At 37.8% G+C, this 20,275-nt stretch overlaps 1 protein-coding gene across 1 annotated transcript; it reads right to left on the reverse strand.

Moving 5' to 3' along the window:
- Nucleotides 1-7,904: 7,904 nt before the first annotated feature.
- Nucleotides 7,905-16,145, reverse strand: LOC130907746 (transcription factor 7-like 1-A). The gene is made up of 6 exons (XM_057823160.1): nt 15,917-16,145; nt 10,919-10,977; nt 9,745-9,895; nt 9,545-9,652; nt 9,268-9,304; nt 7,905-8,297 (listed from the first exon to the last, which is right to left on the reverse strand). The coding sequence occupies exons 1-6, from the start codon at nt 16,037-16,039 to the stop codon at nt 7,915-7,917; spliced, it is 861 nt and encodes a 286-aa protein (XP_057679143.1). The 5' UTR covers nt 16,040-16,145; the 3' UTR covers nt 7,905-7,914.
- Nucleotides 16,146-20,275: the final 4,130 nt, after the last annotated feature.

Consider the following 20,275-nt stretch of genomic DNA (forward strand, 5'->3'; position numbering starts at 1 on the left):
AGTAGCAAAATGAGTGGTGTGGTACCTACCCCCACAACTTTGACGTATTTTTGCATTACTTGCAGTGGCTATTGCTGATGCTGCTGATGCCAATCAAATGCACGTTTGATGCGAAAAATCAACCGGCACATTCAACAAGTGAAAGGGGTAAATGTAAGTCAGCACATAATGAAAAATAATTCACTTGGTCAATTCTATCCTTACAACATAAGGGGAGACAATCTAAATGACCTATATAACTGAACTCATAATGCAAATAAGATTGCTTGAAAGTTGGCGGGGAAAATTTGAGCAGCCTGAAAAGTTGGTAGTGTTATGTCCCTACCGTCCCTATGCAAAAATACGCCCCTGCCTTTTTTTTTTTTTTCATAAAGCACTCTATGAGGAGTGTATTTCTTGCAAACTATGATTTAATTTTCAGCAGTTTTCAAACTGATAGATAAAAGCTTCACCCCACTGTGTTAGATGTGCAATTTCAGGATTATTAGTAGTAGTAGTAGGAGCAAGCGTATTTCCTCCTCTCCTTTGGTGTCAAAATAATTTATGGATTAATTCCTTTACTAGGTTGAACGCAAATCACACGGTGTGTAAGCACAAAAGTATATATGATTTTTACTGACAATTGTACAGTCAGGGTTTGTTTTTGTTTGTGACAAATTGAAAATTCTTTGTATGATAAAAGGAATGATTGCGGATGTTTTTCGCTTCGTGGCTGTGTTCTAATTTTTTTGCACCTTTCTGTATTGGTTTGTATTTGGGGGGGTGGGGGGGCTGAATGGGAAGGTTTGCGTTAAATGGCGGCTAAACGGCAGCCAAGAGTCGGGATACTCTGACATCTGCTGGTGACAAAACGAAATGACTCTTTTAAGTCCTTGTTGCATGCGTTCAACATGTTTGTGAAAATTTATAAAATAGGGAAACTTGCCGCTTGCAGTGATTTAGAGTAAATGAAGCTAACCTGGAGGAAAGCCAAACATATTACCAAATGGTTTAAAGGGTGGCCGCCGTTTTAACAATGGAGGGTAAACACAATCTTTTTTTCCACATCAAAATAAGTTTCCTCCGCAGGCTCTCCCTTCGAGATAGGGCAGGGGTCGGCGACCCAAAATGTTTAATTAAAGAGCCATATTGGACCAAAAAAAAAAAAAAGTCTGGAGCCGCAAAAAAATAAAAGCCTTACATAAGCCATATGGTGAAGGCAACATATGCTGTATGTATCTGTATTAGCTATATTAGCCTTCTATCAAAATGACTTAAGTTGGCTAAAAATACATAATGAGCCTTCATGATTTAATGTTTATTTTCCCTGCAGTGCATCCAAAGCACCACGTGACTACTCTGTTGTATGATGCCACAATTTTAACTTCATTACAGTGTTAATGAATTGTTTATTGACTTTTATGAAGTTAAAGAAATGCAATAAAGAAATCCAATTTTTGATGTCATTTGTATTTTGAGGTTTCAAAACACAAAATGGAAAGTGCATAACATGCCTCGGTTTTGTTTTTGAAGTCTTAAAATAGGTGTTCTGATATGATGATGAATGTCTCCATCATGTACTCACTATCTGTGAATGGTTTCCCACGCTTTCTTATCTCCCGGGTTGCAACAAAACAAACTACAGTAGTGAAGTTTGGCAATGCAGTCCACTTCTAAAATCTATTTTTGCACTCCTCTAAATTCATCAGAAGTAATGCAAACACACTTTTTCTCTCACTCCCAACTAGGTACTCAGCTTCAAATGTGGCATGCCTTCCCTGGAAATGTCTTTCCACATTACTGTTTTTGTTATTTGACAACTTCTCGCCACGGAGAATCGTTCCGCATTGGCAATGAATGCAAATGATTCGGTCCAAGAAACGTTGAATCCTCTGTTCTCCTCAGTTATTTTTCACTTTTTCCCTTTCGGATCCATGGCCCATCACACAGCCGCTGGTTTGTTTACAATAGCCACCTGCCTGGAATCTTGCCCTGCTTATAGAAACGTGTGTCGCAAATCTTCATTGACAGAAATGTTAACATTTAAAATTTATTCTACACATTTTTACAGCATTGGAAAACGTTAAGAATGTTTGTGTCATATTTGTCCTCCTCAAGAAACCATCTAAATATATATATATATATATATATATATATATATATTTCCCTTCCTATGTTTTTCCATTTTCAAACATTTTTGAAAATGCTCCAGGGAGGGATGGGAATTGATTTTTACGATTCCGATTCCATTATCGATATTGCTTAACGTTTCGATTCTTTATCGTTTCTCTTATCAATTCTCTTATCGATTATAATTTAGACTAATGGACTGTATGAGGTTCTGGGTTCAATATGTTTTATGGTTCATTCGCCTCGGGGTGTCGGTTAGAACACAAGGAGCGGAGAGTGGAGTTGGTCTTTGGCACTTCTAATCCAACTTGGCAATAGGCACAACTATATACAGGCAACGGCACTTGATATGACAATCACTCAATGAGCAGATGAGAGCAAACTATTAAAATTTTTAATCGAGTTAATTACAGCTTAAAAATTAATTAATCGTAATTAATCGCAATTCACACTATAAAATATGCCATATTTTTCTGTAAATTATTGTTGGAATGGAAAGATAAGACACAAGATGGATATATACATTCAACATACGTTACTTAAGTACTGTATTTGTTTATTATAACAATATATCAACAAGATAACATTAACATTCTGTTAAAGCGATCCATGGATAGAAAGACTCGTAGTTCTTAAAAGATAAATGTTAGTACAAGTTATAGAAATTTTATATTAAAACCCCTCTTAATGTTTTCTTTTTAATAAAATTTGTAAAATTTTCAATCAAAAAATAAACTAGTAGCCCGCCATTGTTGATGTCAATAATTACACAATACTCATGGGTGCTGAAGCCCATAAAACCAGTCACACCCAAGCGCCAGCAGAGGGCGAAAAAACTCCAAAAAACACAAGTAACAAGTGGACATTGCACTGTGCTGTCATTTTAATCTGTTTGAGCGGGGCATGTGCATTCATTGTGTCAAATATTTTAACGTGATTAATTAAAAAGATTAATTACCGCTCGTTAACGCGATCATTTTGACAGCCCTAGTAAAAACACGAAACGGTCGCGCTGATAACGGCTTAAACTTATCATAAAAACTTTATGACATGAAAGGGAAATACTTACATTTGTTCATGCACGCATACAGATTAACACTTCCTCGCACACATCTTAACAGGTGGCCGCACTCTGCTCGAATGCGCACCTTACGCCTATTCTCGGTCCCAGAATGGGACGTGTGACGCGCGTGTGACGTAGGACAATAACAGAAGGTAACTGACTGGTTGCCATGGGAACGAACACATAGACAGGAAGCTTTCTAACAGGAGTATTAAAATTGCTAATAAAATTGTTTAGGATTATTTTAGATGCATATATGTTATATATAGTATTCGGCTAGGAATAGAATAGATGCATTAATAGACTTTTTTGGAAAAATCAGCATTTGTTTTAGTAGTCTCATGAATCATGACTTGGCCTGTGAAAATCAATGCAAAATCACTCGGCGACGACTTTTCAGAGTATACTTGCTGAGTGGTCACTCTTTGTGTCATCATGTAGTCTTAATTACTGATTTTACTGTGTGTAACATGCGTAAATTACGTGACGTAGTTCTTGCTGGTTGGAATCGTTAACAGAATCGTTAGATAAACTGCCAACCGATTCCATGGAATTTGAATACACGGAACCGATTCTCTATTGGAACCGGTTCTCGATTCCCATCCCTAGCCGCAGGGATTCACTAGAGCAGTGCTAAAGAGCCGAATACGGCTCTCAAACCACGGGTTGCCGACCCCCGAGATAGGGTAAGAAGCTCGGAGGGGCTCAGGGTCGAGCCACTACTGCTGCGTGTTGAGAGGGGCCAATTGAGGTGGCTCGTGCAACTGGTTCGTATGCCTCTTCGACTCCTCCCTGGAGAGGTGTTCTGGGCATGTCTCATTGACGGGAGGCCCTGGGGACGACCCAGGACACACTTGGAGAGACTGTCTCCTGGCTGGCCTGGGGAAGCTTTGGGATCCCGCTGGGAGAGTTGGTTGAAGTAACTGGGAGGAAGGAAGTCTGGGTGTCCCTGCTAAAACTGCTGCCCTCGTGACCAGACCCCGGATTAAGCGGTAGATGATGTATACGGTCACAGTTGAAGCCTGGGACCATGTGCTTTGGTCAGATGAGACTAAGATTGAGTTTATTGGCAACAAACACTCTAAGTGGGTCTGGCGTGCCACGAAAGATGTGCATGCTCAAAAGCACCTCATACCCACTGTGAAGTATGGGCGTGGGTCAGTGATGCTGTGGGGCTGTTTCACTTCCAAAGGCCCTGGGAACCTTGTTAGGTTGCATGGCATCATGAATGCTTTCAAATACCAGGACATTTTAAATCAAAACCTGTTGCGTTCTGCCCGAAAGCTGAAGATGGGTCGTCACTGGGTCTTTCAGCAAGACAATGACCCTAAACATATGGCCAAATCTACACAGAAATAGTTCACCAGACACAAAATCAAGCTCCTCCCATGGCCATCTCAGTCCTCAGACCTTGTTTTGTTGGCAAAAGGGGGTTGTACAAAGTATTAACACCAGGGGTGCTAATAATTGTGACACACGTTATTTGATGTCAAACAATTATTTATTTATGTGGGATTTTTTCCCCCACTTTATAAATGCACTTGTATTGAAGGTTGGATTTTTCTCTTTTTTTCCATTAAGGTCCCCATATTATTTGAATGTTTAAAAAAATTATTAGAAGCTAAAAAACACAACTTAACCAGGGGTGCCAATAATTATGGAGGGCACTATATATAGTATATATAATATATAATATACCATTTTATATATATGTGTGTATATATATATATATATATATATATATATATATATATATATATATATATATATATATATATATATATATATATATATATATAATATTAACAATTTTAATCGTTTGACACCCCTAATATATGGATGGATGGATGGATGGATGGATGGATGGATGGATGGATGGATGGATGGATGGATGGAATGATAGATAGATAGATAGATAGATAGATAGATAGATAGATAGATAGATAGATAGATAGATAGATAGATAGATAGATAGATAGATAGATAGATAGATAGATAGATAGATAGATAGATAGATAGATAGATTTTATATATATATTAGGGCTGTCAAACGATTAAAATTTTTAATCGAGTTAATTACAGCTTAAAAATTAATTAATCGTAATTAATCGCAATTAATCGCAATTCAAACCATCTTTAAAATATGCCATATTTTTCTGTAAATTATTGTTGGAATGGAAAGATAAGACAAGATGGATATATACATTCAACATACGGTACATAAGGACTGTATTTGTTTATTATAACAATAAATCAACAAGATGGCATTAACATTATTAACATTCTGTTAAAGTGATCCATGGATAGAAAGACTTGCAGTTCTTAAAAGATGAATGTTATAGTTACAAGTTATAGTCATTTTATATTAAAACCCCTCTTCATGTTTTCGTTTTAATAAAATTTGTAAAATTTTCAATCAAAAGTAGAGTTAATATAATAATAAGAAGAATAAAAATAACAAAAATAAAAATAGAGTGAAAAGTTTTACGTATATTTTGCATAGCTATTTTGATATGGAATGCCATTTTATTTTGCATTGTTGTTTAACTGTGTGTCAGAATAGGGCCTCATTACTATAGACTGAAGTGCTTTTCTTTTTGTGAACTTTTTTTTTTTTTTTGAGAGATAGGAATATTATTTTTGTTGTGCTTTAACTAAACGATACTTATGTTTTTTGTAAAGGAAAAGCTTATGCCAATAAACGGCGCTGTCCAAAGAACGGCTGTGTCCACTCGCCTTTACTGTATAACATATACTGTATCTGTACAAATCTTACCCAAAATACAACAAGAGACACATAATTGCCACTAAAAGAAAGAAAACTTACCGAAATATGTGTGGAGCACAAATAGCAATTTGCATTGCATTGTGAATACAGCATAAACGTCTCACAACTACTAATTCTCCCACATTTAGAAGAAATAACATGAGTATGGAACGGCGCTGCCCCCAAGCGGCCGGTGGCACTCTTCACTCTTAATGTCCATAAACGGCCTCATTGTAATCTGTTTGAGGCAATATGCCAGCGGGTCATTCATTGCATGCGTTAATTACGTCAAATATTTTAACGTGATTAATTTTAAAAATTAATTAACGCCCGTTAACGCGATAATTTTGACAGCCCTAATATATATGTATATATACTATATATATGCACTCACCGGCCACTTTAATATATAACCGGTGGGTGTATATATATGTGAACCTAATAAAGTGGCCCGTGAGTGTATATATATGTATACAGCAAAACCCTAACTGGAGGAGAGAGCGCGTGACAGCATAATTAAAAATTAAAGACGCCATGATTTTAACAAGATATTATCGCTTACTTGCCTGTTTTCAATCCAAAAACTCCATGTAGCATGTATCACAGAGTTTCAAGATACAGCTGTGAATGGCCGCAGCCGGATTTTTGGGGGATTTTATGGGTGAAACATGGTAATACAACAAGGGTCGTGATGCAAAAATCGCAGACATCAAGGAGTGGCCGAGATTTTCATTTTCATATATTAAAAACAGTTCGGGGACTTAATGCGCCATGAATCTGCTATAGCGGCATATAGACATATAGTTCTAGCAAACGCAACAGTTCTTTCGGCTTAAAATACAGCAGTTTATTTTAAAAAGGGGTGCAAGAGCAGAAACTGCTTTTTCAGCTTTGTCTGTGTTTTCCGCCATATGTTCAATCGCCATACAGTATGCTTGTTCATTATTCCCTGACTATGAGAGAGAACAGTGTTGTTGTTGCGAGTCACTTGGCCAGACATTCAGTAAAGTTGTTAACCTATAAAGGTGTCATGTGGATCACTTGGTCACGAAATCCTCAGTAACAGTAACGGGATTGCAAAGATGGGAAAAGTAATGAATTACATTACTCACTACTGGAAAAGAAATAACGCTGTGAGTAACGCTGTTTTACTCTAACTGCGTTATTATCCACAATGCTAATAACTGATGTTTGTAATTTCTTTTTAACTGATATTTTTATTAGATTTGATCTTCTTAACTTGAATTCATGATAGTGAGTTGATGAAGTGATACTTTCAGTTGATTTGATGGAATGTTGGAATTTGTTTTTGTCATGCCTACTTTGGAACGAAGAACTGCACATTTTGCTTTTCATGTCGGGTATGCGAAAGGCAAAATGTTCACACAACAAAGACACTCTTCTCAGTAGCTCTGGTTTTTTCAAACTGGAGAAAGGCTTTGGATAGCTTCCGTGAGCATGAGAAACGTGCCCTCCACCTGTTGGTAGAGCACTCGGTCATGATATGAGACAGCATTCTTGGCTTTGAATCTGTGGTAAGTAACTACAAAATATTGTACTGTATTTTTGTGTGGGAAGCACCAAAAACAGAGGGGAAAGATTAATCGGCACCCTCAGGCCAGATCCATTGACTAAAAATATTGGTGTCTACATTAGATGCTAACCAACAAAGTTTATTTCACAAAAAGGCACCGTGGATGGTACCACAATTCCGAGTCATGGGGCCATTGGAATGACAGCATCCAATGACAATGTCCTATGGCAATCAATTTAAGTTCATCCAGTAACACTTTTGGCACATAAGATAAAACATAAGATTTAAAAAAAAAAAAAAAAAAAAAAACACTCTATGATTTCAGTACACACAGTAAAAATTTATTTTACAATTAAAAAAAAAAAAATTAAAAAAAAATAAAAAAAAAAGACCAAAACAACAGAAGAAAGGAAAAAGATAACATTTTAAAATATACACTATTTACAAATCAATGAAATGGTCTGGCCATTGATCAAAAGGCAGATTTGCCAGCTCATATAAAAATTCAGTGAACTCCTGCTCGAAGCTGAGCTCTGCTGTCTTGTCAGCAGAGGAGGGTGGCGGATGGGTGACAGTGGCGGCAACTGAAGCAGGGGCCACAGCGGCATTGACCATGTAAGTACCAAACGGGTAGGCAGCATCCAGATAGGCATCAACTGGATAGTTCGCGACCGGAGCAGCAGGGACTGGATAGGCAACAACCGGAGATGCAGCGACCTGATACCCAGCAACCGGATAGAGGGCAACCAGATAGGAAGCGTCTGGAGAGGCATCAACTGGCGATGCGGCGACCGGAGAGTCAGCGGGGAGTTGGCTTGTACATCCTGGGAAAAAAATTATTCACTGATTACCACCCACAACTTCAAATAGAATTACATATAAAATTGTATTAATTTCTAAAAAATACAATAATAATGAATAACAAGAGATCATTAAAAAATTGATCACTTATTCAGTAAGCCAAGACTTTGTTTCAAATGACCAAGAATATTCATTCTGCCCTATAAGGGTTCATCGGGTTTGTATCCAATACTTTTAAGCACCAATTGTTATCTCTAATCATGATTTTTCTTGGAAAGATTAGTTTTTCACGATTGTTAACCCACGAAACCTTAACTTCATATACTATTCGTTCAATCCGAATTGTCCCCGCTTCACACTCCCTTATCTCCCGTAGACTTTACTTCTTTCCACTCTGATGCCTATTGCCCATCACATTGTTGTCTAAACACAACACAAAATATTCAGTTGTTGCACACACACCTCTCATGTAAAAGCTCAAAGCTTCAACCTACAACACACTGCAGTCTATTGTAGAATAACTTGTTGTCAAAACATGACACACAATGTTCTGCTGATACACACTTCTCATGTAACATGTCAATGGTATCAACCTACAATACACAAGTGTTCAAAACTCAACACATTGTGTCTTGTGAGCAAATAGCAATCAGGACTGCAGCATATGAGTAAATCAAAAGGGGAAATATCTTATTTTTCCAGATTCATTTTCATTCATATGGTGTGTTCCATTTGAAATGCTTGGTCGTGTGCAGCAAAAGCTTAGCTGTGTGTACTCAGTGTGTGTCATTGAAAATACGACTGTGTACAATATGCAACACAAGTGAACACAATGTACAAATTTGATCGCAAGAGTCTTCTTGCAAAAAGAGTCAGGTTTAGCATTTGTGTGTGCAGTATTGAGAAATCCGTTATTGTATTGAAAAACATGTGTTAACAACCGTGAAAAACTGTAAACTCCAAAATGGATTTGAAGGAAAAAAAGAAACTTACGTGATGCCAGGGAACCCTTTCTTCTCTTTCTTTTGCCCTGGGGGAAAAAAAAAACACCTTTGTATTAATACAATGGCTCAAGAGAGAATACGCATCCTATTCATCAGCAGTTCCTTGAGATTTAAGGTTTGGAATGTCAATCTAAATTCTACTCCTTCACACATTATCGTAGCAAAGAGTGGCAAATTGGAAACATTTTTTTGGGCATATGCAAGTCATATTTATGACCATGCGTGTGCACGTGTGTATGTGTATGTGTGTACATAATAAGACTTACATAGTTGTCGCGGGCCGACCAGTTGGGATATTTTGCTGCGTGCTCCTGTTCCAAGCGCACCTGCTCCTCCAGATATTTTTCTTTGTCACTTAAGGGGAGTGTTTTCCACTGTGGACAAAATGACAAGAATGTCAACACACAAAAACGTGCAATTGCAGTAACAACAACAGTGCATCGGCCAGGCCAATGGACAACCTCACCATCTGTCCCAGAAGTTTATTTATGGTGGCACTGTCTTTGTTGGCATGCAATTCTTTCAACAAGGGACGCTGCTCCTTTGCGTAGATCATAAATGCGTTCAGGGGTTTTTTCACATAGTCATTTCTCTCCTGGACCAATTTCCTCTTTTTCCTATTTTAAAAAACAAACACAAAAGAAAGCAACCAAATCAGTTTAGTGTTGCCGGCCAGCTGATGCGCATCTGGATGTGTGAGGAACGATAGAGAAATCTTACAAAGGTTGGCATGGACTTCAGCAGCGCCAAAGTCCAACTGTAGAGGTAGCCAGTACACTGCAAAAACACACCTCTTTAAAACTAGTTCAATTCCCTTGTTTTCAGTGTAAATCTACTAGAAATAAATTAAATGATGTGCCAGTGCTTCAAGTAAATTTTACTCAGATTTCTTGAAATAAGAAAAATAACTAGCTGTAAATAACCTTTTCAGAATGTTGCTCAAAACATTATTTGAGAGGAAGTTTTTGAAAAATGACCAACTTTTAGATGTATGGGCTTAATAAGAACAAATAGTACTATTTACTTAAAGTAACTGGAATAATCTGACGCATTCATCTGCCAATTAGTCTTAAAGTAAAATGGAGAACATTATTGGACTATATTTGAGAAAGATAATCTCATTAAGATATTATAAATTTGCAGTGTACACCTACTCCTGGTTACACAAAAACAAATACACAAATATTACACTGCAAAAAGACAACTCCTTTAAACTAGTCGAAGTCCCTTGTCCTCAGTGTAAATCTACTAGAAATAACTGAAATGATCTGCCAGTGCTTCTGGTAAATTTGAGTCAGATTTCTTGAAATAAGAAAAATAGCTTGTTGAAAATAATCTTAACAGATTGATTTTGAGCAATAAATTAGTATATTTAATCTCAAAGAAAGTGTGTTTGTCCGAAATGTTCTTAATTCAAGAATAGATATTGATCAAAACAAATAGATGGATGGGCGTCATAAAAACACATAGTAATATTAACTTGAGGTAAGTGAAATACTCTTACCTAGTCTTTAAGACTCAAAACAAAAAAACAAAACAAACTTATTTGACTAGATTTAAGAAAACGAATCTTATTAAGTCGTCATGTGTCTATTGTGTGACGTGTGTGTGACATGAGTTAGTAATAATATGTTACTTACATGCTGACTTCAACAGGATTTGGGAGCCCTTTACAGAATCCGGCATCATTGCTGAAGTGCTGAAGAAAAAAACAAACAATAATTATCATCTATATTGCTGTTTCCTAACCATTTAGATGCACATAGAGTATTTGACGGTGAAAACGGCTTCAAAAATCCTTGTCAAATGTGAATGGTTTCATCTTGTGGATGGCACAGAAACACTATCAGTGTTGTTACTCTTACTTTAAAAAATTAATTAGTTCCAGTTAGAAATGACTTCTCCCCAAAAGTAACTGAGTTAAACCTCTTAAACTACTGACATGCAAAGAAAACTGTTTTAGCACAGTTATCACAGTTATATCTATAACACATATAAAAACTGATTTTCATTCAAAATTTAATGTTTTCAATGATTTGCAAAATAAAATTTAAAACAGCAATAACCCCAACTTTTATCTCCTAATTTTTATTTTCCCTCATTTCCTCACATATTAAATGCCAAATCTCAATTTTAACTACTTAAGAACATAGGATGTATATTAAAATTAAACATTTACTTTTTTTTTTTAACAATAAAGATATAAGTACCATACATTCAGAAAAATAAGTACAAATGACTTATATTATGCAGAAAGAAATGTAATATATTTTGAAGATCACGCAAACATAGACTTTTTTTTTTTTTTAATCATAAGGAAATGGATAAGTACAGTGCCTTGCAAAAGTATTCGGCCCCCTTGAACCTTGCGCCACATTTCAGGCTTCAAACATAAAGATATAAAATTTTAATTATTTGTCAAGAATCAACAACAAGTGGGACACAATCGTGAAGTGGAACAAAATTTATTAGATAATTTAAACTATTTTAACAAATAAAAAACTGAAAAGTGGGGCGTGCAATATTATTCGGCCCCCTTGCATTAATACTTTGTAGCGCCACCTTTTGCTCCAATTACAGCTGCAAGTCGCTTGGGGTATGTCTCTATCAGTTTTGCACATCGAGAGACTGACATTCTTGCCCTTTCTTCTTTGCAAAACAGCTCGAGCTCAGTGAGGTTGGATGGAGAGTGTTTGTGAACAGCAGTCTTCAGCTCTTTCCACAGATTCTCGATTCAGGTCTGGACTTTGACTTGGCCATTCTAACACCTGGATACGTTTATTTTTGAACCATTCCATTGTAGATTTGGCTTTATGTTTTGGATCATTGTCCTGTTGGAAGAGAAATCTCCGTCCCAGTCTCAGGTCTTGTGCAGATACCAACCAGCTTTTCTTCCAGAATGTTCCTGTATTTGGCTGCATCCATCTTCCCGTCAATTTTAACCATCTTCCCTGTCCCTGCTGAAGAAAAGCAGGCCCAAACCATGATGCTGCCACCACGTTTGACAGTGGGGATGGTGTGTTCAGGGTGATGAGCTGTGTTGCTGTGTTGGAAGGACGGCCGGGTCTTGGTAGATTTGCAGTGGTCTGATGCTCCTTCCATTTCAATATGATGGCTTGCACAGTGCTCCTTGAGATGTTTAAAGCTTGGGAAATCTTTTTGTATCCAAATCCGGCTTTAAACTTCTCCACAACAGTATCTCGGACCTGCCTGGTGTGTTCCTTGGTTTTCATAATGCTCTCTGCACTTTAAACAGAACCCTGAGACTATCACAGAGCAGGTGCATTTACACGGAGACTTGATCACACACAGGTGGGTTCTATTTATCATCATCGGTCATTTAGGACAGTGCTTCTCAATTATTTTCTGCTACGCCCCCCCCCCCCCCAAACAAGACGTAAATGTTTCGCGCCCCCCCAACTCTCTGCCGCCACTGTAAATAGTATTGTCTATTACTGTAGTATTGTATCATTACTATTATGAATACGCATCTGCCTAATATTGTGTCCTTTTTTTCTAATAAAGAAAAAAAGTAACATATATCAACTTATAATAAAGTATAACTTTATTAACATTGTTTTGTTTGTAACAGAGAAGACTTGACGTGCATCAATTTGCCTGAATTTTTAAAAAAAAAGTCACATTCAAACTGTAAAAATACACTCAAGGTACATTTTTGACCATTTGATACAGAAAAATAAAATGTAATAAAATCAGTCAATAATAACAAATTCAAATTGATTAGAAACATTCACTCATGAGGACAATATGCCAAAAAATTTGACCGAAAAAACAAAAATGAATAAAGGAAAAAAAGAGTGTCCTTGGACAGAAGGACAGTTTTTATTTTTGCTGCTCACACTCAGTATTACCTCCTTCAATGGTGTGGAGTCATTTTGCAATGAGCATGCTAACAGTGCTCACTGGTTTACTGATATAACACTGACAAAGTAGGACGATTGTTGGCAATATTCGGCACGTTTTCGCTGAAAAACAATCAAGCGGCTTAAACAGTCTTTCCTCATCACCCACAGTATTAAAAGTCAAAGCTAAAAGGCAAACGGCACGAACAAAGCGCATTCTCGGCGGCCGAGGTAGAACCGTAGGTGAGGGCGGTCGTCGTGACGATCCCAAGCCGAAAATGGCACTTATCGGGCGGCGGCGTGAGAACCGGACAAGACAGTGGGTCGCTGCGTGAGTGAGTCCGGTCGGAAAACGGCTTTCGAAAACGGCGGCGGCGCACTGCTCTTCATATTTGTTTTCTGTGTATTGAGTGCTCTTCCTTAGTTCAAAAATACTGCACGCACTCTGAAAATGAGAACGCCACTGCCACCCACTGAGTGGATGCACAAGTACACTTTATTCCAGTCCGGCAGAAAAAGAAAAAAAAAGCATGTTCCCCGAGGTCACATGCGCCCCCCCTGGCATCGCTCTGCGCCCCCCCCAGGGGGGCGCGCCCCACTATTTGAGAAGTACTGATTTAGGACAACATTGGATCATTCAGAGATCCTCACCGAACTTCTGGAGTGAGTTTGCTGCACTGAAAGTAAAGGGGCCGAATAATATTGCACGCCCCACTTTTCAGTTTTTTATTTGTTAAAAAAGTTTAAATTATCCAATAAATGTTGTTCCACTTCACGATTGTGTCCCACTTGTTGTTGATTCTTGACAAAAAAATTAAATTTCATATCTTTATGTTTGAAGCCTGAAATGTGGCGAAAGGTTGCAAGATTCAAGGGGGGGCGAATACTTTTGCAAGGCACTGTAGCCTAACATAAATGAACAAAAATAAGTCCAAAGTGCACATTGACAGCTAAGATGTTCTGAACTTCCCCATCACAGCAAATAAAACTGAATATGATAAATAAGCCTCCTCAATTCTTTCGTTGCTCTAAAAGATTTAATCCATTTATGTTGCATTGCCCCTTTTTTGTCGCATCAATTCAACAACCTTTTTTTTTTTTTTTTTTTTTTTTGCTGTTCCAGAAAACATGCACATTTGAACCAATCAGACCTAACCATCTCTGCTGATCACATGTCAGTATGTCAGCTAATTGAATGGATAAATGAGCTATGCTGCGGGCATTCGCACATTGACGTGACTCATCATTGTCAAACTCAGATAACTGCAGCAACTGGGGAAACGTCCATGCCGTCCGTGGGATAAAATAAGAAATAATGGTGGAAACGGATTACGCGACACAAGCACTTTATTATGCTTGTTATTAACACTTGTGTATGTAAATATGACGTCTGATGTTGGTAGATTGTTTTTCTTCTTGTAAATGAAATGCATGTGTGGCAGCTTAGCATTTTTTTTTTTTTTTTTTACATGGCGTTTTGACAGTTGCCGTCATATTTTCGGAATCAACGCACCGTGTACCGGAACAGCATTACGGCCCTGAATCTTATACCAGAAAAGCATTCTGGCCCTGAATCTTATACCGGAACTGCGTTCCTGACCATTCTGGCCCACTTTCACCCCTGGTTACTTGGCAAAGTAACTAGCGTTACTTTTCATGTTCTGCACGTTATTACATGATCCATTCTATAACATCTTTCACATCAAATCAGCTTAAAATAACTGATTAAATTGAACTGTTTTTTTTTTTTAGGTCACACTTTTTATTATAGTTTTTAATTTCACCTATATAACAGTGTAGTGGTGCACAAACATTCAAATGCCGTGAGCAATATATAATTATTATATTGTAGAATCAAAAAGGACAAGGCCCACTTGGTGACGATAATGCATACTCAACAGGAAAACAGTCCATCATTTTCAATTAATTATACCCACCTGAACGCCAAGAACTGTATGTTTTTTTAAAAAAAAAATGCCTGAGAGTTTAAGATGACGCTCGCCACGCTAAATGCTATTGCTAACGAGACCATGAATGCTATGCTAACGCTCCGCGCCACCAAGCATCGCATTTGCAACGTCGTCACAAGACACAACCCCCTTCCCTCCTTTCCACTCACGCTCTTCTCTCTGCCAACACGCGCGGCATTCAACTAAATTGCAATAATGTACTAACGTGCCACTCAGTAACGGTAACGGCGTTTCAAATAGATTAGATTACTCACTACTGAAGAAAACAACGCAGTTGTACTCTAACCGTTTTTAACAACACTGATTCATGACAAGTTTAAATGGCAGCCTACAGGTGCTTCAGGGGGAAGCAGCTGATGAATGCTTTCTTCCACTTTCTGGACTAGGCCTAGTTACGTGAACAAATATTTAAAAAAAGTATATATAACAGATATGCTAATATCCAAGCCTTATTTTTAGGTTTACACACGACTGATTAATGCAGTTTAACATTTGTGCTCGAACACTAACGTTTCTGGTCGTTATTTGAAAAACTGCCAGCGATGTAAATTTAACGGCACATGTGCAAGAACCATTTGCGCATTTTCACTCAAAACTACATTTGAGCATTTTCACTCAAAACTACACTTTAATGCAGAGCAGAGGGGAAAGAAATTTTGGGAGAAAAAACGACATTAGCGAGTAGATGAAACATCAACTTGCACTGCTTCTCGGGGCAGCTTGGTTTACTGGCACAAGTCAAAATCGAAGGACTTTCCGTTAACTGCGATATTCAATTCTTACAATTATTATTTTTGGTTCTTACCTGTTCCTGGGCAGGAGAACTTGAGGGTGCAAAGCAAGTAAAGTCATGATCAACTAGATCAAAGAGAGAGTGCCACTCAATTCCGTACAAAGTTTGGATGGACTCCATTGCATTTGTATACATCTTGATGTGTCAGAAGCGCAAGATGAAGTGATGGATGCATTGCACTTGACCGTTAAGTCACGTGCCACTCTGACGTCACTGTCTGTCCAGCAGAAAAGGGCGTTTACCTTTAATTAGCGAATCAACTCATTGGTCAAGTTCGCATGGTAACACTTTTTTTCCCTCTTTGATAAACGTCACGGACTGTACCGCCGCTCGACCAATTGGAAGCCGCGAAAAGTGCTAACCGTTAACTCGATTTCTAAAAACCTGTCACCAAAATGTATTTATTGTTATTATCAAACGAATACACACTTGCCGTTTACAAAAGATTGAATGAAAAGCAATGTGGAAACAGATTTAAATTGTGTATCCCTTACCCGAATAAAATGGCGGCCACCCTGTCAGCCATTTCTTAGCTTGTTTGGCTTTCCGCCAAGTTAGCTTCGTTTACCCTCACGAACCACTTCAAGCGGGCAAGTTTTAGGAGTTTCCGTTTTCACAAACATGCCAAACGCAAGCAATCAGACATAAAAAGTGTCGTTTCCTTTCATTACCAGCAGATGTCAGGGTAGAACGTTAAAGCCTGACTCTAGGATGCCGGTGTTCAGCTGTTATCAAATGCTGAACTATAGATCTGACTATAGAGGTAGATTTGTGTCTTTATTATTCAATTATTCAATCCAAAAAAAGTTGCTTCAATCAAAAAAAAGTTATTCAATCAAACTATATATTTTCAATTAAAATAAAGTCACTGCAATCCCAAAAAATGTGTTTGAATGCAAAAATAAATTTGAAACTCAAAAAAATGCATTTGAATACTAGAGGCCGGTGGGGGGGCCCTGCGCATGTGTGTTTTTCAAACTTCCAGGTAAATGAATTTTTAAAAAAAACAAAAACTTTTTCTTTTTTTATTCTTTTCTTTTATTATTATAATTTTTTTTTTTTTTTTTTTTTTTTTTTTTTTTACAATTTAAGTCGCCTCAGCAATAACAATTTCACAACTGATAACTCCAAATATAATGTAGAAATACAAATGAAATTGACAGAACACAAATACAATTTCAATCAGAAAATCACAATTACAATTTAAATTACAAATAAAATTACAATTACAATTTCAATGGCAAATACAAAAACAATTACATTTCAATCACAAATAATATAACAATCACAATTACTAATACAATTTCAAATGCAATTTCCAATTCAACTGCAAATACAATTTTGATTACAATTACAAAAATTAAACCAATTACAATTTCAATTACAAGTAAAAAAAACAATTACAATTTCAATTGCATTTGCAATTGAAATTTTAATTGTATTTGAAATTTTAATTAACACCCGAGCACCAAGTGTTGTGAGAGCCCTATAGTGCAAATATTATAATTATTATCATTATTATTATTAATATGGCCCGAGCACCAAGTGGTGAGAGCCCTATTGTAGTGCAAATGTGTATTTATTTATTTGTTTATTTATTTATTTATTTATTTTGTATTGCACATGAAAATGGACAATTTGGACATGCTTGTTAGCGACAGTACCTCGACCAATGAGATGAGAGATTTCGTAATGTCATTGTTCTGTTAACTCATTGGTCATAAAGCGGGATAGGCGGGGGAAATGCATTTCTCTGCATATTCCTGTAAAGCACCATTCCAATTGCAGCAAACACGCACCTTGAAGTCAGGCAAACAATGAGTCTTGACGCAGGTGACAACGACAGGACCACTTTGTCTTTAAACTTTGTAACGCAGCTGTTGCTGATGCTGGTCAAAAAAACTGTCTCGCTTCACCCTCAGCTGGCTTCATCTACCCAATGAACTTGGAAGCATGCTCCTTTGAACTGCTTACTAGATAGCTTGTTCCTTCCTTCCTACGACTAATCACGTGACATAGCTAAATTTGCTCCTACACCAGTATTCGTTCGTTATATAAACAAAACACTATTTTCGAGTTTGATGACAATACTGGACATTGAAAGCTCAATAAGGGATGCATACTTTTGTTTCTGAATACCGGACGATTCCGTTTTTCAAGGGACAATTGGCAACCCTACCAATCTGTGCTGCAAAAAAAGGCTGGGAACCCCCTTGGTCTAGGGCAATGATCCCCAACCTTTTTTGCACCAATGGACTGGTGTGATGTTGGACTTTTTTCATGGACCGGCAACGCGTAGCAGAAAATGACAGTAAATATAAAATAAAACGACAGGGCTAAAAAAGAACATGAAGTGCAGGAAAAATGCAACTCACCATATGCTGAATCAACCTTTTTTAACAGTGGCATCTCCTTAAACTTGACGGCAAATATCCTTGATCGCAGGCATAATGAATTCTTCTTCAATCGTGAAAGGTTTCTTGGCTTTAGCAACGAGGTATGATGCTCTCAGCGTATTCGCTTTTGTTGCCTCGTTTGCTAGCTTTTAGCTACTTATTATGCAGAATGGACTTGGTTGTACAAACCGGATTGGTTGAAGTTGGGAAATTGTGTAAAATGTAAATGCAAACAAAATACAACGATTTGAAAATCCTTCTCAACCCATATTCAATTGAATACGCTACAAAGACAACATAACTAATGTTGAAACTGATAAACTTAATTGTTTTTGCCAAATAATCATTAACTTAGAATTTCATGGCTGCAACACGTCCAGTAGAAGTTGGGAAAGGTGGCAAAAAATACTGAGAAAGCTGAGAAAAGCTCATCAAACACCTATTTGGAAAATCCCACATGTGATCAGGCTAATCGGGAACAGGTGGGTACCGTAAAAGGAGCCTCCTCAAACATGCTCAGTCATTCACAAGCAAGGATGGGGTGAGGTTCACTACTTTGTCCACAACTGCCTGAGAAAATAGTTGAACAGTTTAAGAACAACATTTCTCAAAGCAAAATTGCAAGGAATTTAGGGATTTCAACATCTATGGTCCATAATATCATGAAAAGGTTCAGAGAATCTGGTGAAATCAATGCACGTAAGCACCAAGGTCGGAAACTCTGACGGCACTGCCTTAAAAACCAACATGAGTGTGTAAAGGATATCACCAAATGGGCTCAGGAAAACTTCAGAAAACCACTGTCAGTAAATACAGTTCGTCACTACATCAGTAAGTGCGGGTTAAAACTCTACCATGCAAAGCAAAAGCCGTTTATGAACAACATCCAGAAACGCCACTGGGTTCTCTGGGCCCGAGCTCATGTAAAATGGACTGATGCACAAGGGAAAAGTGTTTTGTGGTCTGAGGAGTCCACTTTTCAAATTGTTTTTGGAAACAGTGGTACGTCGTGTCCTCCTGACCAAAGAGGAAGCGGACCATCCGGACTGTTATCAACACAAAGTTTAAAAGCCAGCATCTGTGATGGTATGGGGGTGCATTAGTTCCCATGGCATGGGGGACTTAAATTTCTGTGAAGGCAACATAAATGCTGAAAAGTACATACAGATTTTGGAGCAAAATATGCTGCCATCCAAGCGACGTCTTTTTCATGGACGCCGCTGCTTATTTCAGCAAGATAATGCCAAGCCACATTCTGCACGTGTTACAACAGCGTGGCTTCGAAGTAAAAGAGTCCAGGTTCTACCCTGGTCCGCTTGCAGGCCAAACCTGTCTCCCATTGAAAATGTGTGGCGCATTAGGAAGCGTAAAATACGACAGAGAACACCCCGGACTGTTGAACAGGTGAAGCGGTTCATCAAGCAAGAATGGGAAAGAATTCCACATGAGAAGCTAAGAGAATTAGTCTCATCTCTTTCAAAACGTTTATTGAGTGTTATTAAAAGGAAAGGTGATGTTACGAAGTGGTAAACATGCCCTTTCCCAACTTCTACTGCATGAGTTGCAGCCATGAAATTCTAAGTTAATTATTATTTGAAAAATAAAGTTTATGAGTTTGAGCATTAAAAATGTTGTCTTTGTAGTGTATTCAATTGAATATAGGTTGAAAAGGATTTTCAAATCATTGTATTTTGTTTTTATTTACATTTTACACAATTTCCCAACTTCAACCGAATCCGGTTTGTATACGCTCCTTTTCTGGCTCAGCAGGTGTTGCCTGGTACACCAGACTCACCGCTGTTCCAGCTATTGAGTCTGGCCACCATTCACGCGGATACAATTTCCAGGGCGGAGCAAGCCACAGTAAACAGACAGCGGAGTGGACCAATCAGCGACGGGCAGACGTGATGTTAGTAAAATGGCGAAGGCAGGACGACGGACTTGCGCGCGGAAGTAAACATACGAAGAGAGCGGA

Source organism: Corythoichthys intestinalis, chromosome 19, assembly GCF_030265065.1.
Source record: "Corythoichthys intestinalis isolate RoL2023-P3 chromosome 19, ASM3026506v1, whole genome shotgun sequence".
Classification (NCBI taxonomy): Eukaryota; Metazoa; Chordata; class Actinopteri; order Syngnathiformes; family Syngnathidae; genus Corythoichthys; species Corythoichthys intestinalis.

Bases quoted from the DNA above. Each gene is read 5' to 3' on its own strand.
- LOC130907746 (XM_057823160.1), bottom strand. From the start codon at position 16,039: ATGTATACAAATGCAATGGAGTCCATCCAAACTTTGTACGGAATTGAG. The intron at 10,978-15,916 runs GTAAGAACCAAA...TTTTTTCTTCAG, and splicing joins GTTCTCCTGCCCAGGAACAG to CACTTCAGCAATGATGCCGG. The intron at 9,896-10,918 runs GTAAGTAACATA...TTTTTAAAATAG, and splicing joins AATCCTGTTGAAGTCAGCAT to GAAAAAGAGGAAATTGGTCC.